At 39.2% G+C, this 16,550-nt stretch overlaps 1 protein-coding gene and 1 long non-coding RNA gene across 2 annotated transcripts in view; one reads left to right on the top strand and one right to left on the bottom strand.

Moving 5' to 3' along the window:
* Positions 1–1,080: 1,080 nt before the first annotated feature.
* The window catches only part of LOC121909026 (probable G-protein coupled receptor 158), a 71,132-nt gene continuing 55,662 nt past the window's right edge, over positions 1,081–16,550 (bottom strand). The window contains exons 10-14 of the mRNA XM_042429383.1: positions 10,145–10,250; positions 7,878–8,024; positions 7,216–7,459; positions 5,283–5,839; positions 1,081–3,894 (exon numbers count right to left, since the gene is read on the bottom strand). Of these exons, the coding sequence (XP_042285317.1) occupies positions 2,923–3,894; positions 5,283–5,839; positions 7,216–7,459; positions 7,878–8,024; positions 10,145–10,250 (2,026 nt within the window). The 3' untranslated portion in view covers positions 1,081–2,922. The remainder of the gene's footprint in view (positions 3,895–5,282; positions 5,840–7,215; positions 7,460–7,877; positions 8,025–10,144; positions 10,251–16,550) is intronic.
* On the top strand, positions 7,301–10,619 carry LOC121909028. Its single transcript, XR_006099357.1, has 3 exons — positions 7,301–7,387; positions 7,892–7,937; positions 10,131–10,619. It is a non-coding gene; the product is annotated as an uncharacterized LOC121909028 (long non-coding RNA).

Genomic DNA, 16,550 nt, shown 5'->3' with positions numbered 1-16,550 from the left:
TTGTATGATGATTTTAGGGCCACACTATTTAGTAAAATGTCCTTCATTTCTGATGAGTTTCTCTGGATAAATAATTATAAGAAACTTGAGCTGTGTTTCAGGAAGGGAACCTTTGTGTGGCTGATTTTATTTGTACAGCCTGGTACAGAAGACAAAGCTCTTTGTTTGCAATGTAATGTAGGAAGTTTTGTTCTACGTTTGACAAACATTTCACTACTGCAGCTGTATGTCGGTGTCTTGTGAGTCCATGTGGGCTGAGCACATGACACACCAACTAACTATGATGCATTATTATGGATTAAAATAGCTGTATATAAAGTAGTTCAAATGAGATCCACCTCAAATGGCTAAAACATTAAGATGCTGTTCGCACTTTAATGCATCTGAAATAATAATCTAATGTGAAACTCTGTCACCTTACTAGAGTAAAGGAGTGTACTTTTGACGCTTTAAGAGTGTTACTGCTACTTTCATACTTCTACTCGAGTAAAATAATTAAAGCAGGACTTTTGCAGTAATGTAATGGAATATATTTAAAGTGTTGTAATGTCGTGCCTTTGCAGCAGAGACAGTGTAAGCTTGAATACGGCTGCTTTTGTGAAATTGCATCCCTGAAATACAGCCTTCATCTATATAAAATTATACACTAAATACATCCCAGTCTTAAGTGAAGAATCACTTTATCTTCTTCTTAGTTTATTAAGACTCTAGTGGATGATTAAGACGTTTATGTCTAGACATGAAGAGGCCATTCACAGTTACACTTATTCTCCACTTGGTGGCAGTGTTGCACAGTCTACAAAAAAGGACTTCCTATGAGAGAGTTTACAGAGATATAAAATTAATTCAGTTGAATTGAAAGTGCAGGTGATCAAGATATATGGATCATAAATATGAACCTCAAACAGACATTACTGAACAGAACAAGAGAATCTACAGTCCTAAAGCAAACTGTTAGCCAAATCAGTGGCAGTGGGGTTTTATAGAAATATTTAATTCAGAATTGAGAACAGGGTATTTACTGTATGTACATGCAACACAATATGAATGTACAATATATAAATACTCCCATGTGGATGCTACAACAGTTTGTAACCTTTTGGAGTAACACTATACAGTATAACAAGCATAAAGTACATTTAGTGGGCAAGTTACAACGTTCCATTTTAAATCATCTGGTAGAAAAACGCTTGTGAAAGTTGGACCAGCGATAAATAAAGTGAAGTAGTGGTACATGTATATTTATCAGGCCTCTCACTTTATGGATGCTGTTTCCTGAATAATGCAAAACAGATTAGCACACAGTTTAAACTGGACGCTCTTTCCTAGTAAATACATGACAACATCTGACATCTTTATTTGAACAAATCCAATGTGCAGCGTACATTTGTCAAGTCCTGTTTAAGTATTTCATAGTAGGCTTTATTCACTGTTTTTAATGCCTTCAGGTGAATTTTAGTGTACCATGACCTCTGTATGTTCACAGTCATGCACACACAACCATAAAGACGCTGAGCTGACTACTATGTGAATGGCTGACTGTTGATGTTGGAGATGTTGTTGAAATGGTAAATTACTCATTTCCCATTAGAGAGAAAGTGGCAAAAGAAAGCTTTGGTCATGCATAGTTGTGGTTTTAGCGATTGAATGTGTGCAAATATTTGAAAGAAGGTGCATTCAAGCAGATGTAAAATGGGCAACTAAGTGAGAGAAAAAAATGCATTATTCACATCATCCACCCAACTCAGGCTTGTGTTTGGTCCTTAAGTCGCCCTTCTAGACGTGGAGATACAACAGCCTGTGATGCAAGAGTGGTGTTTTTTTTTTTAAAGAAGGGATGTCCATAGCAAAAACAGAGTAAATGTGCCACTTTATAGGAGTAAACAGTAAATAAATGTAAACAGAAGGGAGAGCTTCATGGATATTTTATCTGCTCAACTGTAACTGTGAGCCATTTGAAACATCCGTGTACATTATTGATATAAATGCACATCATTTCAAAAGCATCAATGTGGTACATCAGAAGACAAATATCATAGGCAACAACATCAATAGTTCCACTGTCATATTTGAGTACAAGTTAACCAATAAACATTTAGTTATTGGATGCTTGGTAGTTTGCAACATGCAATGGCTTTTGCAAAATGTATACACACTGCACTGTATATGGAGGACTTAAACTGAAACATACAGTTTTCTTCATTTAAAGGTGAAGCTAGACTACAATCCTTTGTTATTCCCGTGTTTCTCTAATCAAACACATCATCTTCATGCCATGAATTATGCATTTGGCCTAAAGGTAAGGCATTCACAGCTGTGTCTGGGGCTTTGGTCCTGCTTCACGGAGCTCATATCCCATTCTTTTCCTAAGGTCTTTTTGCCCTGCTGCCTCTTTGTGCATCATCAGTATCTGATACGGTCGGACTCCACTGGTTAACCATGTAACATAGATTATCAGTTTCATCAGCTCGACAGGGAAAACATACGTGAATATTCAATAAGCTGATTATGTGAGGCATTCAGTGTGTTTGTGGTCAAACGATTGTCTGATCTGCTGGTTTAATACAGGTATGATTAATTTTCAAATTACCTTGATGTACTCGATGTGATAAAAACAGACAATGTACCTCTGACAAATGTGCAAGCAAAAGTGCAGACTAAAAATTTCTTTAAAGTGACTTCAAGGTTGCATTCACTGCAATGTAACAACGAGAACTTTTGTTATTTAGCAAATACTCATGTTTGGATCGCATCAACGGACAGCAGAATAAATGTTCTTCCTCGCAAAATCTCTTACACCAAGGTGACCCAGAGTAAACTTTCTTATCAATGTCACATCTTTATCTTTTGGTTCTCCCCATAGAGACATTTCATTGCTTTGTCCTCTGTGGATACAAAAAAATACAATCGTCACACCAGTCATCATGCCTTCTCCCCGGAGTCTGGCTCCTGAAAGTCCCAGGGACAAACATCAGCCATTTGTGCACCGCTGATGACTGCAGGTTTGTGACTAGTACTCAAAGAGCTCTCTTTCTTCCTGTCTGGTGAGGGTTTAGTCTGACCAAAGCTGGTGTGTGAGGGCTCAGCCTCCCGGGAGAAAACCTCCGCCCTCTTGTTCTCCATCACCTCTGGGTCTCTGGTGGAGCTCCTCCGCCGCTCAGAAACCGGCCCGCCGCACTCTGACGACTGACTAACACGCCTCCTCTCCGATGGCGGCTTGCTGGAGGAGCTCCGCCTTTCTCTGCTTTTCTCCCTCCCTTTCTCCTTCTCCACCTTGTGGTTGGACGAGCAGGAGCCTTTCCTTTTCTTCTTGTGCGTGGTTGGACTGTTGCAGGTCTTCTCCTGCTTAGGCGAGGGTGGGCTGGTGTAATCCCACGGGCAGATCTCTACCATCAGGGAGGGTGGCTGCAACAGGCTCCCTGTGGACTTGGAGTGGTCTGAGTGGAGAGCCTTGGGTTTTCCATCAGTGGGTGTGACACTCTTTTTACGCCTGATCCTGTCTGGGGAGATGGAATCTGAATCTCTTCCCAGCATAGGCTGCTCATCGAACTCCCAGGGGCACACATCCGGCTTGAGAGGCAGAGGTGACCTGGGTGGGCGAGATTTACGTGTTTCCTTGCCCTCCTCCCTTTCTCCTCCTTTGTCTTTGGTGCGGCGTCTGTTGGAAGGCGACTGCCCTGTTTTCTGCCTCTGCTGGGACCGACTACCTTTGGTCATTCCAGAGCCGCTGCCTCTCCGGCCTGCAGTGGTTTCTCCAGGAGCGATTGAAACGTGCTTCTGGGTCTTTGCCTCAGAGGGGGTCTGAGGTTCTTCTAGCTCCCAGGGACAAACCTCAGACACGTCGTAGAGGTTCCTCCCAGTCTCAGAGCAAATGGATGGCTGGCTGCCACTCACCTGTCACAATCAAGCAATAAAATAACTGTTGATAAAACAATACCAACTCAATGTCCACTTACTCACTTGTTAAGGAGCTTTCGACTGTACCACACAGCCAGTCAGCTATCCAAAAAGAAATCTTCCCACTAAATCATTGAATGTAGCATTCAAATAATATGAGAGATAAATAGGGCTGCAACTAACAATAATTTTCATTACCAAACATTTTAGGGATCAACTGATTAATCGATTAATCTTTTAGTCTATAAACTGTCAAAGAATGACAAATGTCCAAAAAGATTTCCAAGAGCTCAAGCTGATGTCTTTAAATTGCTTGTTTTGCCTGACCAACAGTCTAAAACCAGAAGATATTCAGGAACAAAAAAAATAAGTCAAGGTCCAATCACTAGCTTTTCCAGGAGCTTTCAACTACACTTCACAGTCTCCATCACCAGATGGAATTTGATTAGTTGTGATTGAAATGGCTCAGATGTCATCACAATACCTAAGTATGGAACTTTGGTCACGTTATAATGGATGGCTGTATATGGCGGGTAATGTGATGTCATACACCATGTGCAACCCCTTCAGTCTTCCTCTCCAGGAGGTTCCTGTTTTTAGTGTCTACCAGCAGAGATTTTTGGGTGTTCAGTGGTTTGTGGACAGTGTTGGTTCTCTGTAACTCAAAGCTGCTATGATCAATATTTTCATATCAAAAATGGACCAAATGACTACATGTGTGTGAAGGGGGTCCCTCACAGTTACGAGCCCACAGAGAATTATCATCCAACTCTGCAATTCTTCCCAGTTCTATTGAATATTTTTAGCTTCTTTTAGCATACAGGTTTAAGAGTCTGGCTGGACGTTCTGATAGCCCAGGCACATACTGTAAGGGAGTCCCACTGGTATGCCTGTGGTGGTCCCCAATGATTAAACAAAGTCCTGGTCCTGGTCTTAAATAAGAGTGGGATTCTTATCAGCCATTCCTTTTAACCGTTGGTCCAGATTAACTCGTGGATATGCTGCACCTCAATTTCTCTATCCTCCTTCTCATTAACAAGATGTTCTGTTGAGCTCCAGTTGAGACCACTCAAAAAGCTACTAAGTTGAAAGTTAGGATATTTTTGTTTTTTGTCAAACTACTATTTCCAAGGTAAACAATACATTATTGCTCAATAGGAGCAAATGTGAGCAAATCCTCACATTCAAAAAGTTAGAAACACAGAATGTTTGGAATTTTTTTCTCTGTAAACAATTAATCAACTGTGAAATTCGTTGTTGATTAATTTAATGTCAATGGAGTAACTGATTATTTTACTTCCTCTTCCCCTAACCCCACTACTATCATTCAGTACAGGAATGCTTCAATCAATTAGGATTTGGAATGTAAATTTGTAAAAAGGTACCTGTTGTTTCATGATGCCCATCTTCATGGGTGTCTTGGAGTACTCCACTGACTGGCTGATGATCATCTTGGGATAATGCTCAGGCGTCTCATCCACACCTGACAACATCCTCCCCTCCTGTCCCTTCAGACCTTTCTTACTGGCATCCTCGACGCTATGCGTCTTGTTGGTAAGCCCTGGCATCTTCTCCTTGGCACTAGCAATCACGCTGAGAGACTTCTGCATGATGGAGGTCCGCAGGTGGACGGGTTTCTTTTCATGTGTTAAGTTGTGAGCACTGGCTGATTTCCAGAAGAGTGGAACAGATTCGGTGGACTCGGCTGGTTCCAGTCTCGGCGGGGTCGGAGGTGGTTCCAGTGGCTTCTTGGAATGTTTTCGGCTAATGAGGGAACCCAGAAGCGATCCTTCTCCACCTCCTCCAACAGGAGTCATTTTATCTCCTGCTGTCGAGCCAGTTTGGCTTCCAGTTTCCTCATCCTGGTCACAAACGTGGTCATAGCTTAGGGACTTCTTCAAGCCTATGACTTTGTTCTTCAGAGAGTCATCCCGGGGTTTGCCTGAGGGGAGATTAAAATATTAGACTTGCATGAAAGTGGGATATGTTAAGTCATTTAAAATGATACATAATTCACAAGTTCATGAAGTTTTGGCCACACTTGCTATTCTGTTGGTCGGCCCACCCATTTGGTCCAGACTGAAATAACTCAACAACTATAGGATGGATTGCCATAAATTTTGTACAGATATCCATGGTGCCCAGAGAATGAATCCTATGACATTAGTAAAACCCTGACTTTTTATTTAGAACCACCAGCAGGCCAAGATTTTTCATATCCAGTGAAATATCTATCAGATGGATTGACACAAAATTTTGTACAGACATTCAGGGTTCCCAGACGATGTAACCCGATGACTTAAGGGATCTGCTGACTTTTCCTCTAATGCCACTATCAGGTAAAATTTATGACCAAATACCTTCAAAACTATTGACATTCCCAACATTAGCTGTATTTTGTGCTCAGCACTAATTAGCAAATGCTAGTGTGCTGACACATTAAGCTGAGCTAAGATGGTGTCCATGGTAAACATATCTAAACATCAGCATGTTAGTATTGTATTGTGAGCATGTTAGCATGGTGATGTTACTGTTAAGCTCAAAGCATCACTTTGCCCAAGTAAAGCCTCACAGAACTTTGCTGTTGCTGTTGTAGCATTGCTGTTGACCATCTTGTAACTGAACTACGTTTGTATGATTGCACACAAAGTCAGTCTCCATTTCATTCTCTATGTGGAGCTGACATCAAATATTAGGAGGCAGCACAGTGTGTTTTTCTGCTGGTCCTGTTTGTAGTTATGTTTATATGTTTTCAAGAAGACATTTTGACATATCACAGTAGAGGTAAATAATAAAATTTACACCAGTTGGCTTAATCCAATTAAATTGCTTGAGTTTCAAGGTCCTGGTATTGTGCATGCTGGCTCACTGTCAAACTGTCATGGCTTACTGGGACATTTAAATAGACCAGATCATCGTTAATGTTTTTTAGTAACACCCGTGCTTTCCAGTATGACAAGTTAAAATGTCTGCTGTGAAAAAGCTCACTACAAGTATGTACTTTACAGAGCTGGCTTCTATTTCTTAATATTTCTAAATGGGTCTTTCATATTAAAGAAGTGATTAATAAAGAATTAATAATGTTTTCTCCATCCAACAAACCAGTCATAAAAGTTGGTTATATCTTGAATGAGAAATGTACTGTGTGTTTGTAGATAAGCAAGGCAACCTTAAAAGGCTGTTTTAAGAAATAGAAATCCTACAGGCTATACAGTAACTTATCTAACAACCCAGTCATATACTGCATTTCAAATGGGAAATTCAGTGATAAATTCTCTTAATTGCCATGCTGTGCTATCACCCTGACTAGGATTTTACCATGATGGCTCGGCTCAAATGGATTTCTCCTCAAGGTGCTGCGATTGCTGCCATGTTCACTGCCATCTTCACGACTGCACTGGCGGTGAATGTGCATGGTCTCTGGGATCTCTGTAATTCGTTTCATCAGGGAGCGACCCAGGCCTTTCTTGGAGTTGCGTTTCTTTTGGAGGTGAGGGTTGTTGGCTAGCATCTTCTTGCGTTTGTAGACTTCCAGCTGGGCGTACAGCTTTTTCAGCTCATCCTAAAATAGAAAGGAGGTTGTAAATACTGGACTGTAAATAAGAACTTTAAGGTTTAAATAACAGACATTCTTTGCACTTCTTTGAGCTCAAAAATGTATTCTTGAATTGTTATGACATCTGGTGGCTGGAGCAAGTTATGAGGATTACTAAACTGTGTGATAAAAATATCTACCATGACCAAATTTTTTTTCCTATTTAGAAAAAACATGAACATTTTGCCAATAATAGAAAAATATCTCTGCCATTGTCACTCATAATAGACCCCATCACTGCTCATGGTTTTCAAGGATCTATCTCAAGTGTGACATGTTCTATAAGTACTATCTTAACGAAAAAGCGGTAGTAAAGCATACATATTTGGATTAACCATGGGAAGGCTTAAGGCTAAAGATCTTGCTATTCTAAATGCTACTTCACCCGTATATCCTCAGGGTCCAGGCTGTGCTCGCTCCAGGCTGAAGTGATGCTGTTGTTGAGGTAAGAGCCAGATCTTCCCATGTCCAGCTCCTCCTCATAGGCCTCTGTGGCGATATCATCCCTGGCCTGAGTCCCTTTAGACAGGAACTAAAACAGATGGAGAGCAACATGAAAGAATACCATCATTGACCCTGTGGGAAGGGTGAGAAAAAGATGTCAAATTGGAAATGTAGTTTCCCTAAGTAACATTATCTCTGGCTTATAGATTTACTGTATGACAAAATTAATGTTAGCCAAGGGTATCATTTGAGGTGGGAGGGTGGTGAACAGCAATTTCCTGCAGCAAAATAGTTACTGATATAGATCTTATGAAGTGAAAAAGTTGCTTTCCTGCCTGAAATTGAATTTGTTTAACTTGAACAAATGATCCCATCCTGATAATATGAACCACAGAATAAGGAAAATGCACATTGTAGGAGATTTACATTGTTTTCATTAATTATTTTTCTTAATATAGTATCTAATGTTTCACTCAATGATTTAACAGTTTCAACTGGCTTCAAACTGAGCTGATTATTGTAGGATTAACCCTAATTTCAAGTAAAATTTTCTAAATTCAGGCTGACTGTTGGAGTGAACAAAGTCAAACCTACAACAACCCAACATATTCTACTGTATATGATCAAGTGTCCATGCAATTTAAAAATACAAATAGCTTTAAAAACCAGAATAGTCCAACACAGGCCTGTGTAGCCTGGTGGCAGAACATTTCAGAGGATCAAAACACTTCCCTGAGATATACTGGCATGGAACACATTAGAACCTCAAGATGATGAACGGACATTAATACTCTTCATCTTCAAACGCAAAGTTTTTATATCTTTACATATCAAATATGGCAGCAAGACGTCTAAACTAAGAATGTGAAATAAAACATTTAGAATTTGTAAATTTAGATATATTCTGGGTATAGTTTCTTGTTGATAGTTGTCCACAGTCTTGACGATAACATTCAGTAAATGTATATTGGTAAATGTTAATAGAAAAATATGATTTTTTCTGGGGAAATGCATTCTTTATGCTTTTATCATGTACAATATTTTAACATTTCCTTTTATGTATCTTACTTAATCACAGATGTACATACAATATGGGGTTTTTTGAACATTTTGACTTGACCAAGATCCGACTGGGATAGAAATGTTTTGTCCATTTCAAAACATTTGTGGTTTGGAGTCAGTGTGAAGGAGTTACTCACAGTTAAAAGTTGAATATTCACATATAAATACAAGCGACTTACTTAAATGTTCCTTAATTGTTGTTTTATCATTCAACTGAAGAAACTGAACTGTGTAAATTGCGTATTATAAATTCAGAATTGTATAATTCTGAATTTATAGGGACTAATCTCCTCACTTGGATTCCTGAGCGCAGAAATAAAAAGGTGAGATGAGGTTGTATTATTACAATAACATGATAAATTAAAGCGAATGATCAGCAAAGAGTGATTCGATTTTGACTTGATTTTCATGGCCAAATTATTTAGTTTGGCTTGACTAACAAATATGGGAACAAAAGGAGACCAAATATTTAGCCCAGATTCAGGAACAGACGCTGTGTGAGATTAACATCCTCCCACTGTGCTTAATTATCCTAGTGTAATCAACTGACTCGCACTTCTGAGGTGCCTAATTAAGAACGAATGAAAGAATGGAGCGCGCTGATGGTGTATTGCATTTCTCACACAGCGGGAGAATTAAATGTTTTCAGACTTGAGAGATTGCACATAAAGACACTCGCGGGAGTGCTTAGCTAAATTACAATAACCGCTCACGCAGTTTGAATGAGTTTAAGGCAATGGTGGCAAATGTGCCTGTGTGAGTGTGTGTGTTCCACATCGCTAATATCAAATGACCTAAAGATTATTAATGAACAGTTGCATATACAAGCTGTAGTACAGCAGTAGCCATTATGAAAATCTCTCTTGACTGAATATAACCTTCGTTGCAATTACAGGAATTTCCAAAAATGCTCTTGCAGGGAAAGAAAAATATGACCTCTGTACTGATCTCATTCATGCAACTCTTTCTAGGGGGAGCTGCTTCTCTTATGAATAAGGTCAAGTCAGGAACTTGAGGTTATTAATAAATGTGAACTTTTCAACAAAAAAATTGGTGGAAGAACCGTAATATTTGCCTCTATAAAGGTAGCTCATAGACTGTAACTGTTGACTAACAGACCGCTAATCTTCAGGTATGGAGCATTACCTTTGGAGCGAGCAGCAGGCCCAGAGTCACAGTCACAGTCAGATGAGTGTGAGCGAAGAACAACATGAGCATCCAGTCAGGGTGCAGCCCAGGCACCAGAGAGAACCTGCAGGAAAACATCAACGGCAGAGATTCTGTTCAGTCAATTTATCAAAGTTTATATTTAAAAGTCAGCAGAACTGCAGTGCTTCTCGTGTCTGTGAAATATGTTCAGACACACCTACAAACACAGACATTAAAAGCAGCCTTTAGTGGTTCTCTGGACGAAAAGAGCTGAATGAAATGTACCACAACCCTGAGGCAATCTCAGCGTCTAAAAACTGTAAACATAAAGGCATAAAAGCAAAACTGTGTGAGAATTATAAAGGTAGCAGTTTATTGCAGCCATTTGCCTCCTTTTGAGGAGTAGAGATTTGTTCAACTTGGCTTTGAGCGTAGCACTTTTATTTTGTGTTGAGGCAATACAGTGTTTGAATGTTAGATACAGTTGCGGGTAGCTGCCAGAATAAAGGAAATATTGACAGGAAGCAAAACAGACTTTTCTCATTCCAACCATTTTCGTGTGTGTTTCTCTGTGATTGTCCCTCATTTCTCTTTGATAAATTTTGATTTTTCTAGTTGACTGTGCTTATGATAGTTTCTGTACATAGATTTTGTCTGATTTATCAACATGTGGTGCCTAGAACCACAGAGTCTTTGCTGCTCAGTGCAATTACTGAGGTCCAGCCTGTCCCTGCTAAATTGCAACAATCTCATGTCCCTGCTGGACCACAGCAATCCCCTGTTTCTGAGTTGCTACAGTCCCCTTGTTCCTGAGCTGCAACAACCTCCTATTCCTGAGTTGCAGCAGTCTCCTGTGGCTGTGCTTCAGCAGAATCCTGTTTACCTCGCTCCTCTGGCTCATCTGCTGGACTCCCAGCCATAGCCATACCCACTGACATCCTCTCAGACCTTCAGCAGGCAGCCACCTCTGCCGACATCCTACCAGACCTCCAGTCGGCAGTCTACACCGACCCACAGCCAGAGCTTTTAGACTATCAGTCAGCCATCTACACCAACTCTCAGCCAGATCTCTCAGATTGTCAGTCAGCCGTCTTTGCCGGTGCCCAGCCAGATCTCCAGCTGCCCACTTCTTGCTCTGCACTCCAGCCGTCTGCCTGTCCTGCACCCTGCCTCAACCTGTAGCTGAATCTAGTGGTGCCGGCTGCCCTTCCAGGCCTCCTGCTTCGTCACCGACCTCCAGAATGAAACTCAGAGCAACTGTTGTCTTTCAGTCCAATTTATGTTACATGCAGCCTTAATATGCAGGGCACTCTGCATGACAGATTTATTCATGTTTATGTCAACAGCAATTTATGTTTCTATTTTTTTCTTTTCCTAGGTTGGCCCACTTTTCTTTCCACACCTGCCCTGCATTGGGCCTCATCAGCTCTGCCCTGCTCCCTGTGTTTTCCCCAGCCAATCAGCTTCTTTCCCATTCTCCTTTTCAACTCCTGATTCCCCTCACTTGAATTTTCCACTGATCTCCCCACCTGCGCCTCATCTCCTCATTAGTTCAGTTAGTATTTCAGTCCTGTGTTTCAGTTAAGTCTTGTTGGATCCTTTGTTGTTTTGTTCTGTACTGCTCTGTCTTGTTCTGTTTGGTTCAGTTTTGCCTTGCGTGCTTATCCTGAATAAAGAATTACTCTTCAGTTCCTGCTGCTCCTGTGTCCTGCATTTGGGTCCATCTCCTGCTACTTCCTGACAGCCATGGGCGTACAGTATATGGGGGATACCAGACTCAATAATCTGGCAATCCTCAATTTCCAGCTGTACATGCAGTGTGTCAGTTATCAGCATGGCAGTAGTAGAGTCGATGATAAACGGTTGTGAATCTGAAGTGGTTATTTATAGTTTAAATGTTTCAAACATCATGTAATTGAAAGCTCTTCACTGGACACAATTAACATCGGTCAGTTGTTATTATATTTAAATTTCAGGCAGACATGATGTCCTTTTACTCAATAACTTTATTACTGGCGAACATGCCTCCAAAAAGTGGAATTAAGACATCAAATCCTTTTTTAAAGAAGTACCTAAGTGTCGGTAGTTTTGTTAGTTGCAGGAAACAGAGATACAGAATCTCAGGTGAGGTTTGAACGTGTCTTACATCAGATAGTTGCAGGTTATTATACATTCAGGTCATTCTACAGAAATGTCCACTTTTGGAATGTCAAGATGTCTTAAAATGTATTTCTTTTTCTAACATTTAAACTTATACCACAATATTACATAACTCATTGACTTTATGAATGCACAAATGACAGCTTAATGACTTTTTATCTTTTTTGTGCATTTATTTAAAGACTGCATGTACCGTCTTTTTGTCACAGGTGTTAACTTACTCCTTTGACAATATCAAAGGCTTTTATGAAATATTATTTCTCAATCTCTTCAGCACATGTAGTCAGAGTCACAGAATAATAATAATGCAACAAATCAGGAAATTATCTTTTTATTTTAATCAGGTTTGTTAAGAGTGATTGAATAATGTTTGTTCATTTGTGCAACCATGTATTTGCTATAACAATGAAAATATTTGAAAAACTGTCATAAACAAGTAATGATGCAATCAATTCTTGTAATATTTATTGTGAAAATCTATTGTCATTTTAATATTAATTTAAGTCAATTTTTTTAATGACAAAATTTAATGTAAGTATCTGTTTAAAATTGTGATAAGTCCTGTTTTAGGCAAATACATAGTCAACAGAGTGAAGTTTTTGCAGAGTCAAGCTCTTTATGTGTGTGTGTGTGTGTGTGTGTGCATATGAAAAAGAAAAGAGAGAGAGCAAGTGCACATGCACAACAGTTTATTTTGGGTGTCTGACAAAAAATGTCCCTACCAAAGTTATAACCAAACCTACACCCTTGCCTCTGGCATAGTTCTTTTGAGAATCCTAGATATGCGAAGTGTCCTCTCTCAACATCTTTCAATGTAAAACACATTTTTATCTTGTGGCATTCTCCAAATACGTCATTGTAATTTTGTGGTTTCACTATTTTAATCTTTTAAATCCAAAATTCTTGTGATTCTTCACACCGTCTCTTGCTGTTATCTTTTATTATACGGTATAGCAAGTTGTCACATTGCTTTAAAATGTGCTACATATAAAAAAAAGTTTACAGAGCTAAACGGGGACAATGTTTTCTGCAGCCATCAGCAAAACACCAAATCAAGTAATTTTGCACAGACAGATTGTGTCCCATTTCTGTCACCACTGTCTCAATCCAGACGTGCAGAATCTGTCAAAGCACACAGCAGCAATTTTGGTAGCTAGAGGCTTCTTTGAAACACTTGATGTCATCTTTCCTCTTATTGTAGCTGTCTTTAAATCACAGCTGGTATTGTATTCACAAGGTACAGGTAATTGCTCCGATTTTTTTCTGGATAATGTGAAAAGTACACAAAAGCCTAAATTGGCTCTAACAAGTTGCTGCATTTTGGCACCAATTTTCCACAGCTAACACTATGTAACACAGTTTTTGTTCCTGGGTAGTAAGTGTTATTTCCTAATTGCTTATGCCTAAAAAAAAAGTATAGAAAATGGCTATTATTCCCTTCAAACTTTGACAATGATATTTTGAAATCCAATGGGAAAATGGGTAAATTTGCACATTTTCACTTACATAAAGTCAGAAAAAACATGAACAAAATTAACATGTATTTATAATAGTTATAAAATGACCACAAAAGATTTAGAAGTGAGTAGTTTTTTGAGATTTATGATTATAAATTACCTTAATGAATCAGTCCTCAATTATAGTCTGCCATCATCGTATCTGACGACTCATATGTTGTTTTTTTTCTGACTTTGTGTGAATGAAAATGTGCAAATTGGCCCGTTTGCCCATTGGAAATAACAAAATTTTGAAATATCACTATATTGGTCAGAAAAGCAAAGTTTCAAGGGAATAATAGCCATCTTCTATACTTTTTAGGCATAAGCAATTACGAAATGACGCTTACTCCCCCAGAACAAAAAACAATTAAAAATTTGTTACATGATGTAATCAAAGCCAGACACCATAACACCATGATCAATCGATGCAATTATTTAGGTAGTATCAAGCTGAGTATTGTGTATTTTGTGAAAAGATTCCTCTGGGCTGTGGAACATCGAATGCTTCAGGTGTGTGTGTGTGAGACGGGGAGGACTGTGTGTGTGTGATGTTTCTTCCACCAAGGTGGCTCAGAGGTTGTTGGCCCTTTGTCATCTCTCTCAGTAATATACACATTCACATTCATAATTCATATTAGACATCAAAAAGCATAGTATGTGTGTATCAACCCTACCCCACCACACACACTCCACATCCTGAATAAGTCCAGCCTTATCTCCGGACTGCAGCAGCAGTCTGACTCTGTCAGCTCACCTGGAAAAAAAACCTCTAATGTTTTATTCCCCAGCAAGCAGGAAAAGCTTGATTTATAACAGTTTCACACCACTGATGAAGGTGTACCCACTGGACTTTTCAGTTTCTCAACAGATTAAAAGGATGTGATCTTTTCCTTTTGGTCCCACTGAGCACAATAGACCGCTGCCTAAATGAAAGAATATTCAATTACGAACAGTTTTATCAGAGAAAGTGTGACAAATGGAATCCCCCCCCCCCGAAGGCTCTTGCAGACGCTCTATAAAAATCACTTTTCCTGTTTTATTCACTCTGAAAAAGGAATGACAAAGTATTCTTTGATTTAGGAGTTTTGTAAAAGTTTGGGTATTAGTACTTTCACCCTTATTTAAATACTGCCATTAAAAAAAGCAAATCAAATTGTCCTCCTGTGTCCATATATAAGCACATCCAGTAAAGCATGATAAAGCAAGAGCAAAAATGCATAGTTGTACGTGACTCAGAATTAGGCAAATTGGCAGTTCAAAACAATGATTCAATCACTTACAGTCATTTAAATCAAGTTTCAAGTGCCTGCAAGCTGAGGTTCATGCTGCACAAACTTGAATGGAAACTGAGAGTAGAAATAACATATTCATCAACTCAGCTTCTGGTCTGCTTTGCATAATATTCGAGATGCGGTGTGCATTCAAACTAGACATTTTTAAGACTTTTAGCCCATTGTTGAAACAAACCAGGCTTGTAAAAACTTTTATCCAGAGTTATTTCTTTCAAAAAAGACAAAGTTTGACTATGTGACAAATGATTCAAATCATCATATCTAAAGTTGCATTATTGATTTTCTGGCCATTTCAGGGCAGTGGAACAAATAACGATATGTGACCTCATGAAGTTGTTGTGGCGAACATGTTGGCAAATTGCCTATTTACCCATTTAGCAAACACTGAACATTAGCATTTAACTTGAGTTGTGTTGACAAATGTGACGGCGTAATATTCACTCTCCTTTTAGCTCTGTTTTAGCTCTTTAGCAGCTAAATGCTCAATTATGCTAACTATTTGCTAACTATGTCTGCCATTTGGTTGTTGGGCAGGTATTAATAGTGGGTTTTTTTTTTCTTTTTTCACTTTTTTGCTGAAAACTATGATAGTGATGAGAGCTGTGAGAGTGAACCAAAACAGGAAAGTTGCAGGCTGTAAAACCAAAACAATAAGCTAAAATATGCTAAAAAGATCCATATGGCTGTGGGGAACTACAGAGTAGGGTGATAATTCTCTGTTGATTCATCACTACAAGTCACCCCTTTAACATTTGATCCATTGACAGCCCAGCAATGATGTGTTTCCCTTAAGAAGACATTCTCAGCCCAATGTTTGGGTAACATTTAGCTTATACTTGAAGGTGTTATAAAGAAAATAAAGGACAATTACTCAATTTAAAAATACATTTAAAACACTCAAAAAATTAACTAATGTGTACATTACTTTAAGTGAACGGTTACTTTCCAACTCTGTGAGAGACTGACAGAAAGACAGACAGATACACAAAGAGACAGACAGTCAGATACAGGGCAGACAGTTTATTTTGGGCTCTGGCACAGTAGATCTCTGGTGTGTCTCTGCTTGAGGAAGACATTTTTTATTCACCTCCTTTCAACTGGCTTATCCGCTCTGCTGACACTGTTCATTTCCCTGATGAAGGGGGCGGGTGAACTCTCTGCCTTTCATCTGACATGATCAGTACTTGTAATGCCCGCGCTAACAGGCACATTTCTCCATGATTATGATTAAACAACAGCTTCTGCTGCAAAAGGGGTAAAGTCGTCTAAACCTTTTCTTCGCCATTGTTCGCACTATTTCCTCATTACTCTCACAGAGATGTTCAATAGGTTAAAGTGACATACTTAATTATTCTACAGTCTCAGCTCTGTCTTATGTCTCTTTTATGTTCCTTTCTCCACATCTTCCCTTTTTCTTTTTCTCTCTTGGCCAGCGTACAAGAGGACATCATT

This window comes from Thunnus maccoyii, chromosome 12, assembly GCF_910596095.1.
Source record: "Thunnus maccoyii chromosome 12, fThuMac1.1, whole genome shotgun sequence".
Taxonomy (NCBI): Eukaryota; Metazoa; Chordata; class Actinopteri; order Scombriformes; family Scombridae; genus Thunnus; species Thunnus maccoyii.
Note: the sequence above shows the minus strand (reverse complement) of the source record. Positions and strands in the feature narration are given on the sequence as shown.